Genomic DNA, 17,808 nt, shown 5'->3' with positions numbered 1-17,808 from the left:
CCATATTGCAGCCCACTAGCCTCATTAGTTTTTATCTTATTTTAATCTTGTGTTATCCATACCCGCATCTGGCAACGATAGACCACAGAGGCCACTGACTTGAAATTCAAGTTTCCAAAGAATGTGGCGTTTATTAGGAAGAAGTAAGAGTGGGTAAAAGGAAATACAGAAAGAAGAAATCCCACTTATTAAAAAAAACATAAATTAATAAAGTATCAAATAGATAAAAGTGTATTAAAAAGCAGGGAGAATAGTACTAGGGTAGTAATGCATAGCATCTTCGCTTGAACTTCTGGAGTTTCAACTGCACGACATCCTCTGGGAGGCTGTTCCACAGTCCAACGGTCAAATGGACAGCGAGGCACATTTACTGCATATTGGTGCTGCTGTTCGGCGAATCCGGTTGCTCTCGGCAGATAGAGTGGATCAGGAATCAATTGTGAATGTGGAAGATCTCTGTTGAAATACAACTTGTGGGAAAGTGACAAACAAAAGACCATCCGTCGATGGTCCAAGTCATAACTACTACTATTAGGAAACAGAAACCTACCACCACGAACCACTCTATCTAATAGAGATAAATGTCTGGCAGAAGCAGATGTCCACACCGGAGAACAGTATTCCAGTAAAGGGAGTGCAAAAGTTGCACTGAATACCTAACTATCGTGCGGCATTTGCTGAAACTTTCATTAGATGTTTCTCAAAAGTTAGATGTGAGTCAAAGGTTACACCTAGAATAGTTACAAAGGTTACACCTAGAATAGTTAAAACTTCAGACTCGTTCAGCAAAGTTCCATCCACCTGAAGGGGAGGATGGGGTGGAAAATCTGTAAGAGATCTGCTAATCAAAAGTGTTTTCGTTTTACTAGAGTTCAGCCTCATACCCCACCGACTACACCATTCCCTGATCCGGTTCATGTCCAGATTGAGGCTGAGGGTAGCTTCGTTTCTCAAAAATGGAGACTTTACTACACCCACAAGTGTTGCATCATCGGCATACTGAACAATCTTGTTTTCCAGGCCAACAACCATGTCACATGTATACACTAAAAACAACAGTGGACCAAGAACACTGCCATGTGGAACTCCAGACACAATAGGTCTTGGTTCACTAAAGATCCCGTCCACAACACTGTAGGTGTGTTCTCTGTTATGTGCAGGGAGCGGCTATAATTGTGGAAGTCTCTGCACAGGCGTTCATCCACGATTCAGCAGTTTAAGTGTGAATGTTGCAGTGATCATTGCCCTTTCTTTTCCTGGAAGCCACTTCCTGCTGGGGGTATTTCTGTCACGATCGAAAAAGGATCCGTTCCAGTTCAATAATCTACCAACGTCCTCTGTTTTTCGAGAGCTGGCTGCATTCACTTTTGAATTCCAAAATGTTTTCCTTACCTTATTGACTTCTCAGACCTTCGTCTTTCCTAACAAACCGCCTTTGTTACTGTCCTGTGCATGGCCATTTAATGAGACCTTCCCACATCATACTTCCATAAAACTGTCTTTGTGTGGCTGCACAGGAGCTCGTCATTAACCTTCAATTATTCTCCATTTGGCAGACTGTTTCGGCTCATTAACAAGAATATTTTTCCTCACTAAAAATCTAGACCAAGTCCCAGTTGTTGTTATTCGAAAATGTTGCCTTTTCAGGGCTGTTACCCTTAAATGCAAACCAATTATCTTCTGCGCATTCAACCTTCTTTTGAAGCACAACATGTTTTTCTCCATTCAATTCCTTTAAAAAATGCAAGAAATTGTTTACAGAATTCCTGTTAGTAAACAATGACGTTGCTCATTATGGTCGTTAGAGAGTTCATAAAATCATTGATTGGCGACCGAAAAACCTGTTGTTATTGAAGTTTCTTGGAAAAGGATAACGGAATAGGTAATTAAAGAGACAGAGAAAGTAATGTCTAGCGAAGAATAACAACCGTTTCGCCAGCATAGAAATGAAGAAGTAGAGCATGTGGCCTTCACATTCTTACGAACAAAATGACGGCGATTCCAGGAAAACGATATTCAACCTTTTCCAGTTATGATTCTAATAAAGTGATGGGGGGATACAGGACCTCGGATGATATAGTTTTTCTTTGTCAACACTTAGTTTTTCCTCTTTGCACACTTACTTCTCTACTAACAGGTATACCTTGAATAATTGATCCAACTTTCAGTAAAAAGTTGAATTTTTACTTTGAAAAATTTATCCTAATCAATAGTCAGTAATGTGTTGTAAGAAATTAGATAACAATATGATGTCACGCTTGTCTCATTCTGCAAAACTGTTCACTGCCAGTGTAATTTCCTCTGCTTGTTTCTGACCCCACTCTGATACACTTGAGTGCCGTGAACTATTTTTCCATTTTCACGATTGATCCAGGCTAATACCGATTTAATCAAATCTCGGCTTGTTAGTCTAGCCTAAAACGCCTCGATATAACCATAAAGACATGATGTTTGGAAGAGAATGCGTTCCTAAAGTTTAATGCGATAATGGTAACTCTGGTTGTCACAAGCCTTTACCTCCCTTAAGTGGTTCCTTGTCTCGTGGCTTAACCCTACAAGCACATCATGAAAAAGATTTGATTTGCATAGAGAAATTATTTATAATATATGATTTGATTTGATAGACATTAGTAATAATATTTGATTTTCCATTGTTAAATCAAATACTATGAATAATCTCAATAGCCAAGTCAGATCAACTATAAATCACTTCCATTGTCCAGGGTTTACAACTGTTCGTACACTGATTTTATTTAAATTGGCTTATATTCAACAACCATCAATTTAGTAACATCATACCCTCAAAAGGATGAACTTATAATGATCTCTTTTAGCCACCAACGTTGACAGAAGTGTTTGGGAAGTGTCTCGGTCCTATTTTCACTTGTAAACACTCCACTGACTTGCAAACACACTGAAGGAACAGTAACCTTTATATCGCATTAATAAATCCCCCATCTATACTAGTTTGCGCCAAGTATATATAACAGAATTTTCTGTGTTTTGAATGACAATAGTAAAAGTAAAAGGAGATGGCGTAATATTTTATGACAAAGGGAATTTTTTTTTCATGGCAGCTGCACCTCATCAATGATATATGCATGTTTATCCGTAAAAGTAATGGATAAATTAAGGCATAAAGTATATTAGATAAAAGGATTTAATCAAGGAAGTTTTGCCTGAGCAGCTTCCACGAAAGAACAAAATCACCAGCTTTCAAAATATTTTCACTAAAAAATACAGAAAATTCTCTGATGATTGCTGAGAGAAAATTATTAATTGGGAAATTTTTGCACATTGATGTGATGATCATCCTACATAAACTATTTCCATTTTGTGCAGTAGTAACAAAAGACATGCGGTAAGTTTTCAGCTTCAGTGATCCAACAAAAATAAATATTATTATCATTACTCAATATGAGCAATCAGGCGGAACATGCAAAAAGAGAAACTGAATGAAGAAAGTAACGATAGAATAACAAGTAAATAAAACTAGTAAATACATTTATGCATAAGCAACAATGGCAGTCAGAAATACTAACGCAACATGGAATGACACTTTACCATAAGAATTGGTAGCAATAGAGTACTGCTACGCTGACCGCTCCGCTGTTCAGCTGTGAGAAGAATAAAGACACTTGTGGTACCGAAACCATGTTGTTATAACGTGTCACCTCGGAAGAATGTCAGTGCTGATACAAGCAGCAGGCACCAGTCCATGAAGCCAGGCACTGCTTAAGTTCCTAGTTGAAGTACTCTTTATAGAAGAAGTAAAGAATATAGTAGTCTTTAGGCCAAAGGCCAAGCGCTGGGGCCTTTGAGGTCATTCAGCGCTGAAAGGGAAATTGACAGTAAAAAGATCTGAAAGGGGTAACAAGAGGAAAACCTCGCAGTTGCACCATGAATCAACTGTTAGGAGAGGGTGGAAAGTGCGACGGGAGAAAGAGAATATGAAGGGAGGTACAGTAAAAGGAATAATAGGGTTGCAGTTAGGGGCCACAGGAACGCTACAAAGAACCTTAAGTCATGTCTACAGCGCACCGCATGTGGCGCACTGACAGCACTACCCCCCTACGGGGAATTTAGATTAAAGGTTGAAAGGTAGTCAAGGCAAAGGACAAGTGAATGCCTCGAGACTCGACGAGAGACCAAGGGAAGCAAGCAATGGCTACTGATCTCAGCAAGTACAACTATCTGTGTTCTGTTCTCTCACGCCAATGGAAATGCAACAGACTCAGCGAAGCTTGAACTCCAGACCCACAAAGTGCGACTAACCGATGATGCCACTGGGCTATCACTACCTCATGAGAAGAACCGTAAATCCCCCGTGGGGGCGCAGACATCTAAGTACTGTAATTCAACAATAGTAAAACAAAGGCTCCGAAGAATGTATCATTAATACCGTCTTCTCTGTAGTTCTAAGAAATCGTATGAATGAAAGGTGATTTTCTGGCAGAATTATGCAATATACTTTAAATTTCTAAAACCTTATATAACACTAGGTATTCATGTGCTTTCTAATTTCCCAGTCCATCAGTCATTCCACGAGTACCATTATGAACAATCATCCTACAACAGCATCGCTAAGAATGTCAAATCAGATGAATTTAAGTTCACCAACACAAACAACAACAACTCTCTATCGCCGATCACGTACAACCGCAACCGAGGTCAAGAACCTGAGAAACAAAGTATTTGAAAAGAGCTCAGTAGCTAACAAAGCCCAAAAGGCAGCACCAAAATAGCTTACAAAAATCTTGATTCTTATCCACTAGCAATGACACCTTGATGTTACAAGTTACGTGTAGCAGAACGACGCAGATCAATTGTTCCTTAGGGACATAGCGGCTATCAGGGAGCAGGTGTCTAGATTAAAGTTACTTATGAAAGGATTTAAAGGTCAACAGTGTGTTCAAATTGGTCGAGATGTTAAGATTTTAAATTAGGGCACACACGAATACACTATATATATATATATATATATATATATATATATATATATATATATATAGTATATATATATATATATATGTGTCTGTATACACAGTATATGCACACTAACATATATACATATAATATATATATATATATATATATATATATATATATATATATATATATATTATATATATATGTGTGTGTTTGTATAAATAAATAAATAAATATATATGTGTTTTTATATATATATATATATATATATATATATATATATATATAGAGAGAGAGAGAGAGAGAGAGAGAGAGAGAGAGAGAGAGAGAGAGAGAGAGAGAGAGAGAGAGAGAGAGAGAGAGATGTAATTCAAACGCATACACAATTAAATACTCATAATTCTGAAAGCCATTCCTGATCTCAATATTCTTCAGAAATGGTTTAGGAAGGCATACCGTCGCTTAAATACAGCGTTGTCCAGATGTCACCAAGAATTCCCTTCTCTTTAGACTTCCCAAACGGATGTCATCAAATACCCTTTACGTCCGAAGCCTCATGAATTTTAATGAGGCTTTCATTTTCTCTCTCTCTCTCTCTCTCTCTCTCTCCCGGATGAGTAAGTTCGACTTGACCCTCTGGGATGTCCGCGAGTCTTGAAAAGAATATTATTTTTAATTTGCTCCAAAAGGGGAAACGGCATGCGAGGGCTTTTAAGAGACAATTAGTTTGTTCTTCATCATCGACTGACCAATGGCAGAGTTAATGATACATGGGTGTTTATGTACGCAACCAGTCCTTCCTATCTACTCTCTCTCTCTCTCCTCTCACAACTCTCAGTTTATTTTATTTTACTGTTCTTCTCTCTACCTTCATGTGTGACAGGTTGTCTGCGCATTAAGAGGTAGCTTGAGTAAAAATCCACAATAATGTAAATGAGAAACTGCATTTTTCCAAAATACAAAAAAGGGGGTTTAAAAACAGGGGCCCCTCTTTTGTATTTTGGAAAAATACAGTCTCTTACTTACATTATTGTGTCTTTTTACTCATTATTTCCAGTCATTTTGTTTTCAGAAGTAACAATGTACCACCCTCTTTCACTCAAATCGAGTACTAATTATTTTTTAGATAAAACGCTAATATTTCCAGATAACGAATTGCGGGTACGTTGCGCTGCTTGGACACTGATGAGAATATTAGCCATCTATTTTAATGAAAAAATCATTTGCAAATTGGAATTACTTGATAATCCCACTAACCCAACTGAAATGGTTCAGTTAAATTGCTAGATTTGCCGATATATTCGTATATCACTGAATATACATTTACGTATACACACACACATATATATATGTGTGTACGTATATATAAATGCACATATGTATATATATATACGTACGTATGTATGCGTATATATGTATGCAAATGTGTAGATATGTGCCAGTAAATAAAAAAGTAAAAAATGTGCCGAAGTTTTTTCGGGGCAAACGAGTTTTCAGTACAGCCGCTACAGCGTATAATCAATGCCACCGAAAATAGATCTACCTTTCGGCGGTCTCGGTATAATGATGTAACAGCTGCGGCCCACGAAACTTTAACCACGGCCCGGTGGTGGCCTATCCTATATCGTTGCCAGAAGCACGATTACGGCTAACTTTAACCTTAGATAAAATAGAAACTACCGAAGCTAGAGGGCTGCAATTTGGTATGTTTGATGACTGGGGGGAGGGGGGGGGAATGATTAAGATACCAATTTGCAGCCTCTAGCTTTACTAGTTTTTAAGATCTGAGGACGGACAGAAGAAAGTGTGGACAGAAGAAAGTACGGACGGACAGACACAGCCGGCACAATAGTTATCTTTTACAGAAAACTAAAACATATATATGTGTACATCGTTCTTTTCAATACAAAGACTTAACTACATTTATAATGAACGGACATGCAGATAAGTGTAATTTCAGTTCCATAATCAAAAGGAGACCAGGAAACAAAACATCACAAATGGGTGATATTCAATTCCTGTGTGCATTAATTTTTGTAAATACTTACAGGACGTTAGTGTTCAGTCGGTTAAGCCTGCCTCACTGCGTTCTTGCAGTTTTGTTTTCATTTCTCCAGTCTTTGGATACGCGTAGCTCCTGAAATTGAAAAATTACATGTAAATATTCAAAGATCTCTTGTATTGCTTTTACGAATTTAAACATACAAAAAGGATATCTTTTACTATTCCCTATAATATCCTTACACATCATAAGTTGCTATGAAAGAGTATTTCAAACTACAAGAATAATATTCAGGAAATCTCCATTTCTTCATCTTAACTCACTGCCGAAACATTATTCATACAGCTCGATATATCTTCACATAACCTTTTCTCTCCTGTTCCGAGACACCGCGGTGAGCAAAATGAAAATCATGGAGCTTTAGACAACGGCGAGGAAAAAAAAAAAATGTTTCTTCCCGGACAAGAAAAAAAATTACGCAATGTTTCCAGATTGTAATTACGCGGAGGAAAAGTTCTTGGGAATTAATTCCCCGAAGAGACGAAATGTTATATCAGGGTATTTGTTTCCGCGAATGATCCTTCCTCTCGTCTAACTGATTTAACCCCATTTACTTGGAACCTTCTTTTCATTCTCGCCTTCATTCGTATGCTTATTCTGTTCGTTTCCTATTCCTTCGGTGTTAGTGCAGCATTTTTCTTTACTCGTTCTTCTAGCATTCACATTTCCTAATTCAAGTTTTTCCGTTCGTTCGGTTTTGGCTTCCCTATATTCACATTCCTTTACATTATAAGTTTAATTTGAATATTTCTCTAATCACTCTCATCTTATTTGGCTATTCCTTTTTCCATTTCCCCCTCATTCGTGCCGTTACCCATCTTGTCCTAATTTAATCTCTTGTCTCCGATCGTATTGTACTCGGCTCTAGATGAGCCCAGAAAGGGATTTCACGAAGTAGCTTCCTGGACAATAAAATAATCCATTCGACAGGAAAGACGAGCGATCTCTATTGTTCTATAAAACATTCTTGTCTTTGGTCCTTGTATTCTTTGATACAGTATGACGGAAATGATAAAAAAAAGAGAAAAAAAGAAAATTGCACGGAATAAACCTAAACTTTTCAGTCATGAGAAATCGTAAAATAACCAGTTATTTAAAAAGGAAAAGTAATACTGATTCCGGCCATAACTCTCTTTTACACAGTAACAGACTGGCAACCTCATCCGGCCATAACTTTTTTCACAGTAATGGACTGGTAACCTTATCCATATATATATATATATATATATATATATATATATATATATATATATATATATATATATATATAAATATATATAGATATATATACTGTATATATATATATATAATATAAATATATATATATATAAACATTTATATATATATATATATATATATATATATATATATATATATATATATACATATATATATATATATATATATATATATATATAATATATATATATATATATATACATACACAATATACATGAAATCATCATCATCTTTTATGATGAAGTGGAAAAATAAAAATGTTTTCCTTACATGACAAGCTTCTATTTTCTCCCACTGAAATCTTTTTAGATTTATTTTATCCTATTACTTTTACGAGTGCCGCCAAAGGGTCCTTTCCTGTCTGGTGTCGTATACTTGATAAATATAGTTGGAGATATCGCATATTCCTTCTTGCGAGACTCGCTCCTGTGGTTTTGTTTCTTTAAGATCGAATCTGAAATTAGGAATCAGCTCTCTCTCTCTCTCTCTCTCTTCTTAAACTGTACCTACATAAGCACTGGAGCATATTGGGAATTCGTATTTATAAACTCACAAAGCCTTCTCCTTATGAACGTATACACATAGATGCCTACTCTCTTCATTATTTGTAACTGCAAAAGCATTAAAGAACATGGGGAATTCATATTTGTAAACTCACAAATCTCTCTCCTTATATACGATCATGCCTACTCTCTTCATTATTTGTACCTACAGAAGCATTAGAGAACACTGAGAAATCATATTTATAAACTCAAATCTCTCTCCTTATGTAAGCATACACACGCATGGATACATACATATTCTAACTCCAAAACTCAGACCTATATTCTTTCCTCCGGCCGGAATCAGTGGGGGAGAGAACAGGAAAACGGTTTCCACGATTACTTTCCAGAGGAGAATTTATTTTCTCACAATTATTCTTCCGTTCCATTTTTACCCAACCATTTTACCTGGCTATACCTTCTTTTTTTTCTCTCTCTCTCTCTCTCTCTCTGAGAATAAAACTATTTTTTGTATCTAGTCTAGTTTAATAACTTCTCCGGAGATGCTTTTTAATACGAAAAAGCGCATGTCCGCTTTCCCGCCCCCCACCCTCTCTCTCTCTCTCTCTCTCTCTCTCTCTCTTCATATTTACATATGGATATAAATATCTGCCCTTGGTTGCACATGAAAAGGAGACAGTCTTAGTACCAAAAACTATCATCCGTAAGGTGTGAAAAAACCCTTTCATTTACGTCTGCTTTTTATGTGCTGAATAAAAACTGTAGGGAGATTACCAGCCCTGGAGACGATGGGGACTCATGAAGTCAACAATGATACATCAACCTGGAGTTGAATAAGTGGATCTTGTTCAGGGGACAAAATGCAGACATTCAACTGTCCTCACAGACAGAACTATTGTTCCTTTCAAAGTTCAGACACCAGAAACGATAAGAGATTAAAACCTCAAGGTAATAGACAGACATCGAAATGAACCCGAGTAACATTAACAGACACAGCTAATAATCGGATTACCTTAAAATAAAAGCCACAAGTATATAAATAAACTGAATTAATTGTTCCTCCTCAGTGTTAAAGCTAAAAGCTTTGACGTGAATACTTTAGGAAGAACGCCGTTGAGGTCTTTGTTTGCTTTCATCTTTTATAAATAATACAAATTATTTATATAATTGTGGATTTTTATTACACAACAGTTTTTCTCGACTTTGTGAATTTCTTAGTGACCGCATCATCATTAATGTCACCAGACAACTTTACATATGTTTACGAATAATTCTTCATAGAAGATAGAATATAGGATATAGAATTTAGGCCAAAGGCCAAGCGCTGGGACCTATGAGGTCATTCATGGCTGACACGGAAATGAGAGTAAAAGGTTTGAAAGGTGTAACAGGGGGAAAGCCTCGCAGTTGCACTATGAAACAATTGTTAAAAGAGGGTGGAAAGTAAGATGGAATAAAAAGAATATGAACGGAGGTACAGTGAAAGGAATGAAAGGGGTTGCCGCTAGGTGCCGAAGGGTCGCTGCAAAGATCCCTATGTAATGCCTACAGTGCACAGCATAACGTGTACTGATGGCACAAATCCGCCCCCCCCCCCCGGAATAATTCCTCATGCAAGGTAAATGAGATGCAAACAATTCTTTTCGTCATGATGATAAATTGTAGAATATTCCAAAATTAACATCTAGTAATGTAAGGAAAAAAAGCATATACGTAAACAAGCGTTATGTCAAAGGTGAGGAAATGGATAAAGGCAGGTGATATCATTCGGCGCAAAGAAAAATGAGAGAGTGGAAGACGTCTTGCATCAAGGGAGGAAGACGCTGAATGAAAGGGTCATATGAAAAGGGAGAAGGGGAAGAGTGAGGGGAGGTATAACCCTCGAAGAAAACACCAGAAAAAAAGCAAGGCGTCTTGACGTAGCAGCACCTTCACCTACAGCCGGAATACATTTGTTCTGAGACAAAAAAAAAAAAAATACAGAAAACAAGACGACCGTCATAAGCAGTGAATTTCCTTGAAAGGGTCTTCTTCCATACTCGGTATTTGTTTGCTTATTTTTTTCGGTTTGGTTTTGCTTCTGTGGTATCTCCCATTTTTTAAGCATGAGAAGTGTGATATGCATATTCGAATAAGCGGAGAAAGATTATAGAATAAAATATATATATATATATATATATATATATATATATATATATATATATATATATATATATTATATATATATATATATATAACTATAAATATATATACACATATATACATATATATATATACATATATATACATAATGTATATGTATGTATATATATATTAATATATATATATATATATATATATATATATATATATATATATATATATATATATATATATATATATATATATTATATATATATATATATTATATATATATTCATTCCTCTAAGTCTGAATGCGACCTTTGTACAGAAAACTTGCTCCACCATTAGACGTTTCATATGCCTCCACTAAAAGCTCATCAACACTATAGAACCTCGCCTCAGGTTTGAATGCAGTCTCTCGTTTTCTGGATGTTAAGCTAATAATGTGAGTTACCGTACTTTTACTGTTCCATCTGCGCAGCACTTTTTACGCTTTCCTCGTCTCCTTTTTAGTTTTCTGTAAAAGAAAACTATTGTGCCGGCTTTGTCTGTCCGTCCTCACTTTATTCTCTCCGCACTTTTTCTGTCCGCCCTCAGGTCTTAAAAACTACCGAGGCTAGAGGGCTGCAAATTGGTATGTAGATAATTCATCCTCCAATCATCAAACATACCAAATTGCAGCCCTCTAGCCCCAGTGGTTTTTATTTTATTTAAGGTTAAAGAAATATATCAGGGTAGCTCTGGCAACGATATAGGATAGGCAACCACTGGGTCGTAGTTAAATTTTCAAGGGCCGCGGGTCATACTGCATTATAACGAGACCACCAAAAGATAGATTTATTTTCAGTGGCCTTGATTATACGCTGTAGCGGTTGTAAAGAAAACTCGATTGCGCCGAAGAAACTTCTGGGCATTTTTTACTCGTTTCTAATGATTCCATTTAGAAACTGTTGTCACAGGCATCTCCATTCTCTTGGAATAATATTCTGCTTCATCTTTTGTGTGTGCATATGCTACAATAACACTATATAGCCTACGCGGTATTTCAATGACAGCAAGATTTACAACAACAACACGGAGAGTTATCCGTTTTAGGATCCCCATTTCCCGCTTGGAGATAGAATCAAACTGTTGATACGGAAATTAATCTTCTCCCAACTTCCTCGCAGTGAATGGTGTCCAGCTCTCGGATATGACACGTCTCCCAGACATCCCCCCCCCCAACAACTATTTCTCCCCAACCCACTCCCCTTCCCGTCTCCTTTCCACCTGATGAGAGATAGAAATTTCTCACCTTCTGTTTTCGATAGTGCCAAGTGGCTTCACCTTAAGCAAGGTAAAACATTAATTTTGCCTTTTTTTTATTTTCTGAATACCTTTTAGCCACGATGCTTAGTCGCTACAGTATAGTACCAAGCACTATTCCTTATACTGCGATTTGGAATGTTTTTTTTTTTTTACCTCTGTAGCTAATTAAAGCAGTTCATGCAACCGCCTATGGAATTATTCCAAATAGGCTACTAGAAATATTTTGAAAAATAAGAAAATAGAGTATATGAAACAATGAAATTAAATCAAGCTTAAAAGAGTAAACCTATTACAGAAAGAGTATTAATTATGTTAGTGCCTTTGCTAGAAAGTGAATTAGAGACAGTGTATTAACTTAACACTGAATGAAACATGTATTACTCCTATCTTTTTTCCGAATGCAAATATTGATAGACTCAAAAATTACAATTCAAGTCTGTTTTCCATCAAGAGCAAAGTTTGAAGAAAACCTATCCTGTGCGCCTCAGTTACTTTTAGTGATACAAATTTACAAAACAGCCTTATGCCACCTCAGAACGCTTACCTTTCACCAGCGAAGAGGACTGCAATGCCTGTTTATCCCAGATTAATACTCCGTTATTTAGTTCAGTCATCATTTTGTGGAATGAACTTGTTTGTTATCTCAGCCATGAGTGTTCTACGAATCGGCGGTTATCCATCAAAGGCATCGGCGACCGTACCATCAAAGCATCATTCGTTTTAGACCAGTCGCTAATCCGATTTGTGGAGCAGATCCCCAACAACTGAATGTGCTCAGTATAGAGCGCGTGACCGAAAAATACATATTTTAAACCCATACAACTGTTTTCATAACAGCAAGCTGTGGTAGCAAAGGAAAATGGTAATATGTTGGAAAATAATCATCAACAAGATAGGTACATAAAAGATGCTTGTCGCCTAAATCGTGGGATTAAAAATGGGACGAAGATAACTAGTTAAAAATTCGCAAATTACTCCAGTATCTGAATCTAATTAAAAAAAAAAAGAGTAAAACTAGTTGGAAACGGACGACTGTATAATTTAGAGCAAGGAGATCTGGCAACACCGAATAGAATTTCATCAGAATCACCCAGCCGAAATTATGGTTTAAAGTAACTTCGGTACAGTGGCCCTTGCTAGAGAACAGACAGAAAATGGTGTCAAATGTTATAAAAAAAAATAAATTATTGTTTCCTTATATTTACCCTTTCTGTCGCAGATTCAACCTTTTTATCTACGCGTTTCACTCATTTATTCAACGGCACAAATGACCATTCATCTACCCTTGTTGTACATTAGGTAAGTTGGCATCACTGACTATATACTATTTTCTTAAATAAATGCATACTGTCCTATATAAATATGGAGAGCACTACTTGTATTGACCAGAAAAGGCACAAATACTGAAACGATGAAAAAAGAGACAAAAGATAAAAAAGAATTTGTATAATGACTGGAAATCCACTTCTAATTTAAAATGATCATTCACCCAATTTAAAGAGTAACGGATTTATGCGAATGTTTAGTTGCTAAAAACGTTCGTACTCAACGTACTGTACTGAAAAGTTCATTCCCAAACATAACATAATAAAGCAGCTTCCTAGTTTCCATACTTTTGACGGGAATTTATTTCAGTCAAAGGTATGAAAACTATGAGGCTGCTTTATTAACGCAATGTATGAAATGCTGTTTGGAAATGAACTTTCAATACAGTACATTGAGTACGAACGTTATTAGCAACTAGGCATTTGCATAACTGCGTCACTCTAAATTTGGTGAATTATCAACTTAAATTAGAAGTAGATCTCCAGTCATTATACAGCGGCGAAGATTCTTCGGTGCAATCGAGTTTTCTGTACAGCCGCTACACAGCGTATAATCAAGGCCACCGAAAATAGATCTATCTTTCGGTAGTCTCGGTGTAATGCTGTATGAGCTGCAACCCATGAAACTTTAACCACGGCCTGGTGGCGGCCTATCCTATACCGTTGCCAGAAGGACGATTATGGCTAACTTTAACCTTAAACGAAATAAAAACTACTGAGGCCAGAGAGCTGCAATTTGGTATGTTTGATGATTGCAGGGTGGATGATCAACATAACAATTTGCAGCCCTCTAGCCTCAGTAGTTTGTAAGATCTGAGGTCGGACAGAAAAAGTGCGGACGGACAGACTTTTTCTTTTACAGAAAACTAACTAGTGTTCTTTTTATAAGTAAATTACCAAAATGACTTGAATAAAACAGTAAAGAGAGAAAAGCCCATGCTGTAGTTTCAATCACAAGGAAAATTCCTTGAATACAGCTGATTTCATAAGCAAAATAACTCCCGGTTGACAGTTTAGCTTCTTCCGCGTTATTTACTTCAAATATACACTATCAACTTTAGACACTTTTTTTCGCCATTAGTTGATTTTAAAATAACCCTTTATTGTTAATTTAATTGTGACAATATAACCCTTTGTACAATCCAGTGTACCCGGAATGAAACTGTCGATACGTCAATGATTATAAATATCAGAATTCGAAAACCAATCTTGTTTTAAACGCGAGGTATCAGCCCAGAGTTGTTGTTGACGTGGTGTGCTCCGTACAGAGCAGAGAATTATTGTTGCTAAAATGTGGGTCACGAGGGCATGATCCGTTTTTAGGTTACACGCAACAGCGTAAGATATTATTTTAATGGAGTGTGTATTATGTACTACTCAAGACTTCAAAGGCCTCGGCCTTTAAAGCTAATCAGCCTTCTGTTGATGCTCCCAGTCCTGACACCTGCCATCCTGGACAACTTTTCATCAAGAATTCAAAGGCCATCGAATAAAAAAAAAATCTTGGACATCGTAGTGAGTCATGGCTGCGAAAGTATTAATGCCCTTTCCAGAATTTTTTTAGACGCTTAGCGTACTATCGCCCCAACACTACGGTATATTTAATTGTGTTTATATTTCAAATACCACTTTTCCATGTTATTTGAACTGTTGTAATATTCTGTCTATTCCAGAGAGGCTGTGGATGTGCTGAAATGTATTCCTAGACTCTCCATTCCATTTTTAGTGTCCTCCTAGTTATAGCCAGGATATCTTTGGAAATGAATTTGAGTCCAGACTTGTTAAAATTAGCTTTAGAGCTGCATTTGACTTGCTAACCTTAAGGCTATATTATATAAATGTCCAAGAATGTGTGTTAGAGGCTATTTACTGTTTCTGAGTTATAATACTTAAAGTGACGGAGAGCAGGGGAATGTTTTAATGGCGTCCTTGAAGGAGGAATTATGGAACCCTCAGAAAGTGATACCTGGGATTTATATCTGTTATTTTGTTTCAATAATTGATAATCTCAACTAGATATTTTTTATTTGCAGAAATGTCTGTCATAACACAAATTGCCATAATGTAATGAATAATAGCTTTCTGTTTTATATCATATATAGCGATACAGATAAGTTTTTAAGCTCATTTAGGAATGAATAATAGTACTTAGGAATGAATAATAGTACTTACATATATGTGTGTATATATAGATAGATAGATAGATAGATAGATATAAATATATATATATATATATATATATATATATATATATATATACATATATATATACTGTATATATATATATATATATATATATATATATATATATATATATATAATATATATATATATATATATATATATATATATATATATATATATATATATATATATATATATATATTCATGACTACGACTTCAATAAAATTTTGGTGGTATTTTAACAGATAGATAAATCTATGAGAAGAGAAATACAGAAACTAATAATAGCGATTGATGAATGAATAGAATTATCGTTGGAGTTTTTTTTTATCAAGATTATGTTAAATTTCTAACATTGCTAATGCAGTACTGTTGCCATTACCGGCTCCAGTATGCCTCTATGGCTATTGTTCTCAAACTGGGGGTAATTAACCCCGTGGGGGTAATGAAACCGTTTCATGGGGGGTAACGGGGCACTTTCTAAAAGTAATAGTTCTTTGGAGTAAAATTCCAAAGCCAGGAACCAGATGAATGACGTTGATGCTGACATGCGATGTGCACTGTCCTCTACAGACCCTCGCATTGATATTTTAGTAAAGGACAAACACTACCATATTTCCCATCAATATTGCAGCAATTATGTCTTTATTTTCTATTAATTACCAAAGAAATAATGCTTTCATTCCAATCTGTAATAAAAGGAACAATACTTTAATTTTCATTTTTTGTCAAAAGAATAATGTCTAAAATCTAAATTATTTCTTAAGACTTGAGTAAAAGTAAAATTAATTTCTTACATATAAAAAGCATTAGAAATTAACCATTCCAATATTTTTCTTTCCTTTGTATTATAACTTCACATGACCGACGAGGAATGGGGTAGGAGTAATGGTGATCTATCAAAACACTGCCCCCGGGGGTAACGACACCAAAAAATTTGAGAACCACGGCTCTGTAGCAATGCACTTCATCATACTCTGACGTAAATAGAAGAGCAACTGCTCCGCTTTTCCGAAGCTCCCTTTTGACAAGACACCAAGACATCAATTTCTCTGATTACTCCGGTTCCTTCGTTAAGTGAAAGCCTTCCAGTGCAAGTCACGGATGTCCCATTTGCACATATTGCCATATTTCCTTTTTTTTTTTTTTTTTTTTACATTGGGTCATTTCTTGCCTCTCTTTCGAATTCATTCTATATTTAGGATATGTATATATAAATATATATACGTTTGTGTATGTATGTAGCCTATGTATGTATGTATATATATATATATATATATATATATATATATATATATATATATATATATATATATACATATATACAGTATATAAACGACTCTGTCACGCTTTTTTAAACACTATACTGTAAATACATAAAAATGATGAAAGGTCTAAATAATTTCTCATGCAGAGAAAACTTAAAATAAAGCGTTGGAATTTTTTTTTTTTTTTTGTGAAATAGCATTTCTTTCTGTGCTATTAATAGAACAGTATACTTTTCCTGATAGCGAGGTGCACAATACATTATACAATAAAACAATAAAACTTATCTGATGAGACATGTATAAATACAAAATATTAAACAGAAAAATCCATAATTCAGTTGTTTAGAGGTTAATAAAATTAAAAACATAAAATATTTCCTCTCAAAACGGGCTACAGAGATTAAAGAAAAAACTGTCTCCATTTGGGCATGTGATCTACAGGAAGATCTACAGCCTCCGCCCTTGTGTGGCTCCGTTAAATGATATAATATACCCTACATGATAAAAACCTAAAAAGAAAAAATCAATACCTTCAAATATATTAATGCTAACGAAATAATATAATATTCACAATGCAATTTGTTTCGGGATCCAAGGAAATTGTTTGCAATGTATGAGGGATATAGGGTGGCTGCCGTGGAAAAAAAATTAATAAAAAACACACTGAAATCAATTAAAAACGAACAGATTACATAAATCTCTATAGTAATTGGAATTTCTTCATCCCTTAAATATTTCATTAGAACTTTTTCGAAACGGTCGTCACTTTGCGACGTGGTTCAATTTCCCACAACGAAATGTCAAGGGGATTTATGGGGATTTTAAATACATCTGTAATTTAATTTTGCAGAGATAAAATTAAAATTA

General features: G+C 35.5%; 1 protein-coding gene across 1 annotated transcript in view; it reads left to right on the top strand.

The window, feature by feature from the left end:
* Positions 1–4,699, top strand: part of LOC136844309 (uncharacterized) — a 128,218-nt gene extending 123,519 nt beyond the window's left edge. The window contains exons 2-3 of the mRNA XM_067113283.1: positions 4,233–4,352; positions 4,503–4,699. Of these exons, the coding sequence (XP_066969384.1) occupies positions 4,233–4,352; positions 4,503–4,699 (317 nt within the window). The remainder of the gene's footprint in view (positions 1–4,232; positions 4,353–4,502) is intronic.
* The last annotated feature ends 13,109 nt before the right edge of the window (positions 4,700–17,808 follow it).

Source organism: Macrobrachium rosenbergii, chromosome 12 (assembly GCF_040412425.1).
Source record: "Macrobrachium rosenbergii isolate ZJJX-2024 chromosome 12, ASM4041242v1, whole genome shotgun sequence".
NCBI lineage: Eukaryota > Metazoa > Arthropoda > Malacostraca > Decapoda > Palaemonidae > Macrobrachium > Macrobrachium rosenbergii.
This window is presented reverse-complemented; position numbering and strand designations above follow the sequence as displayed.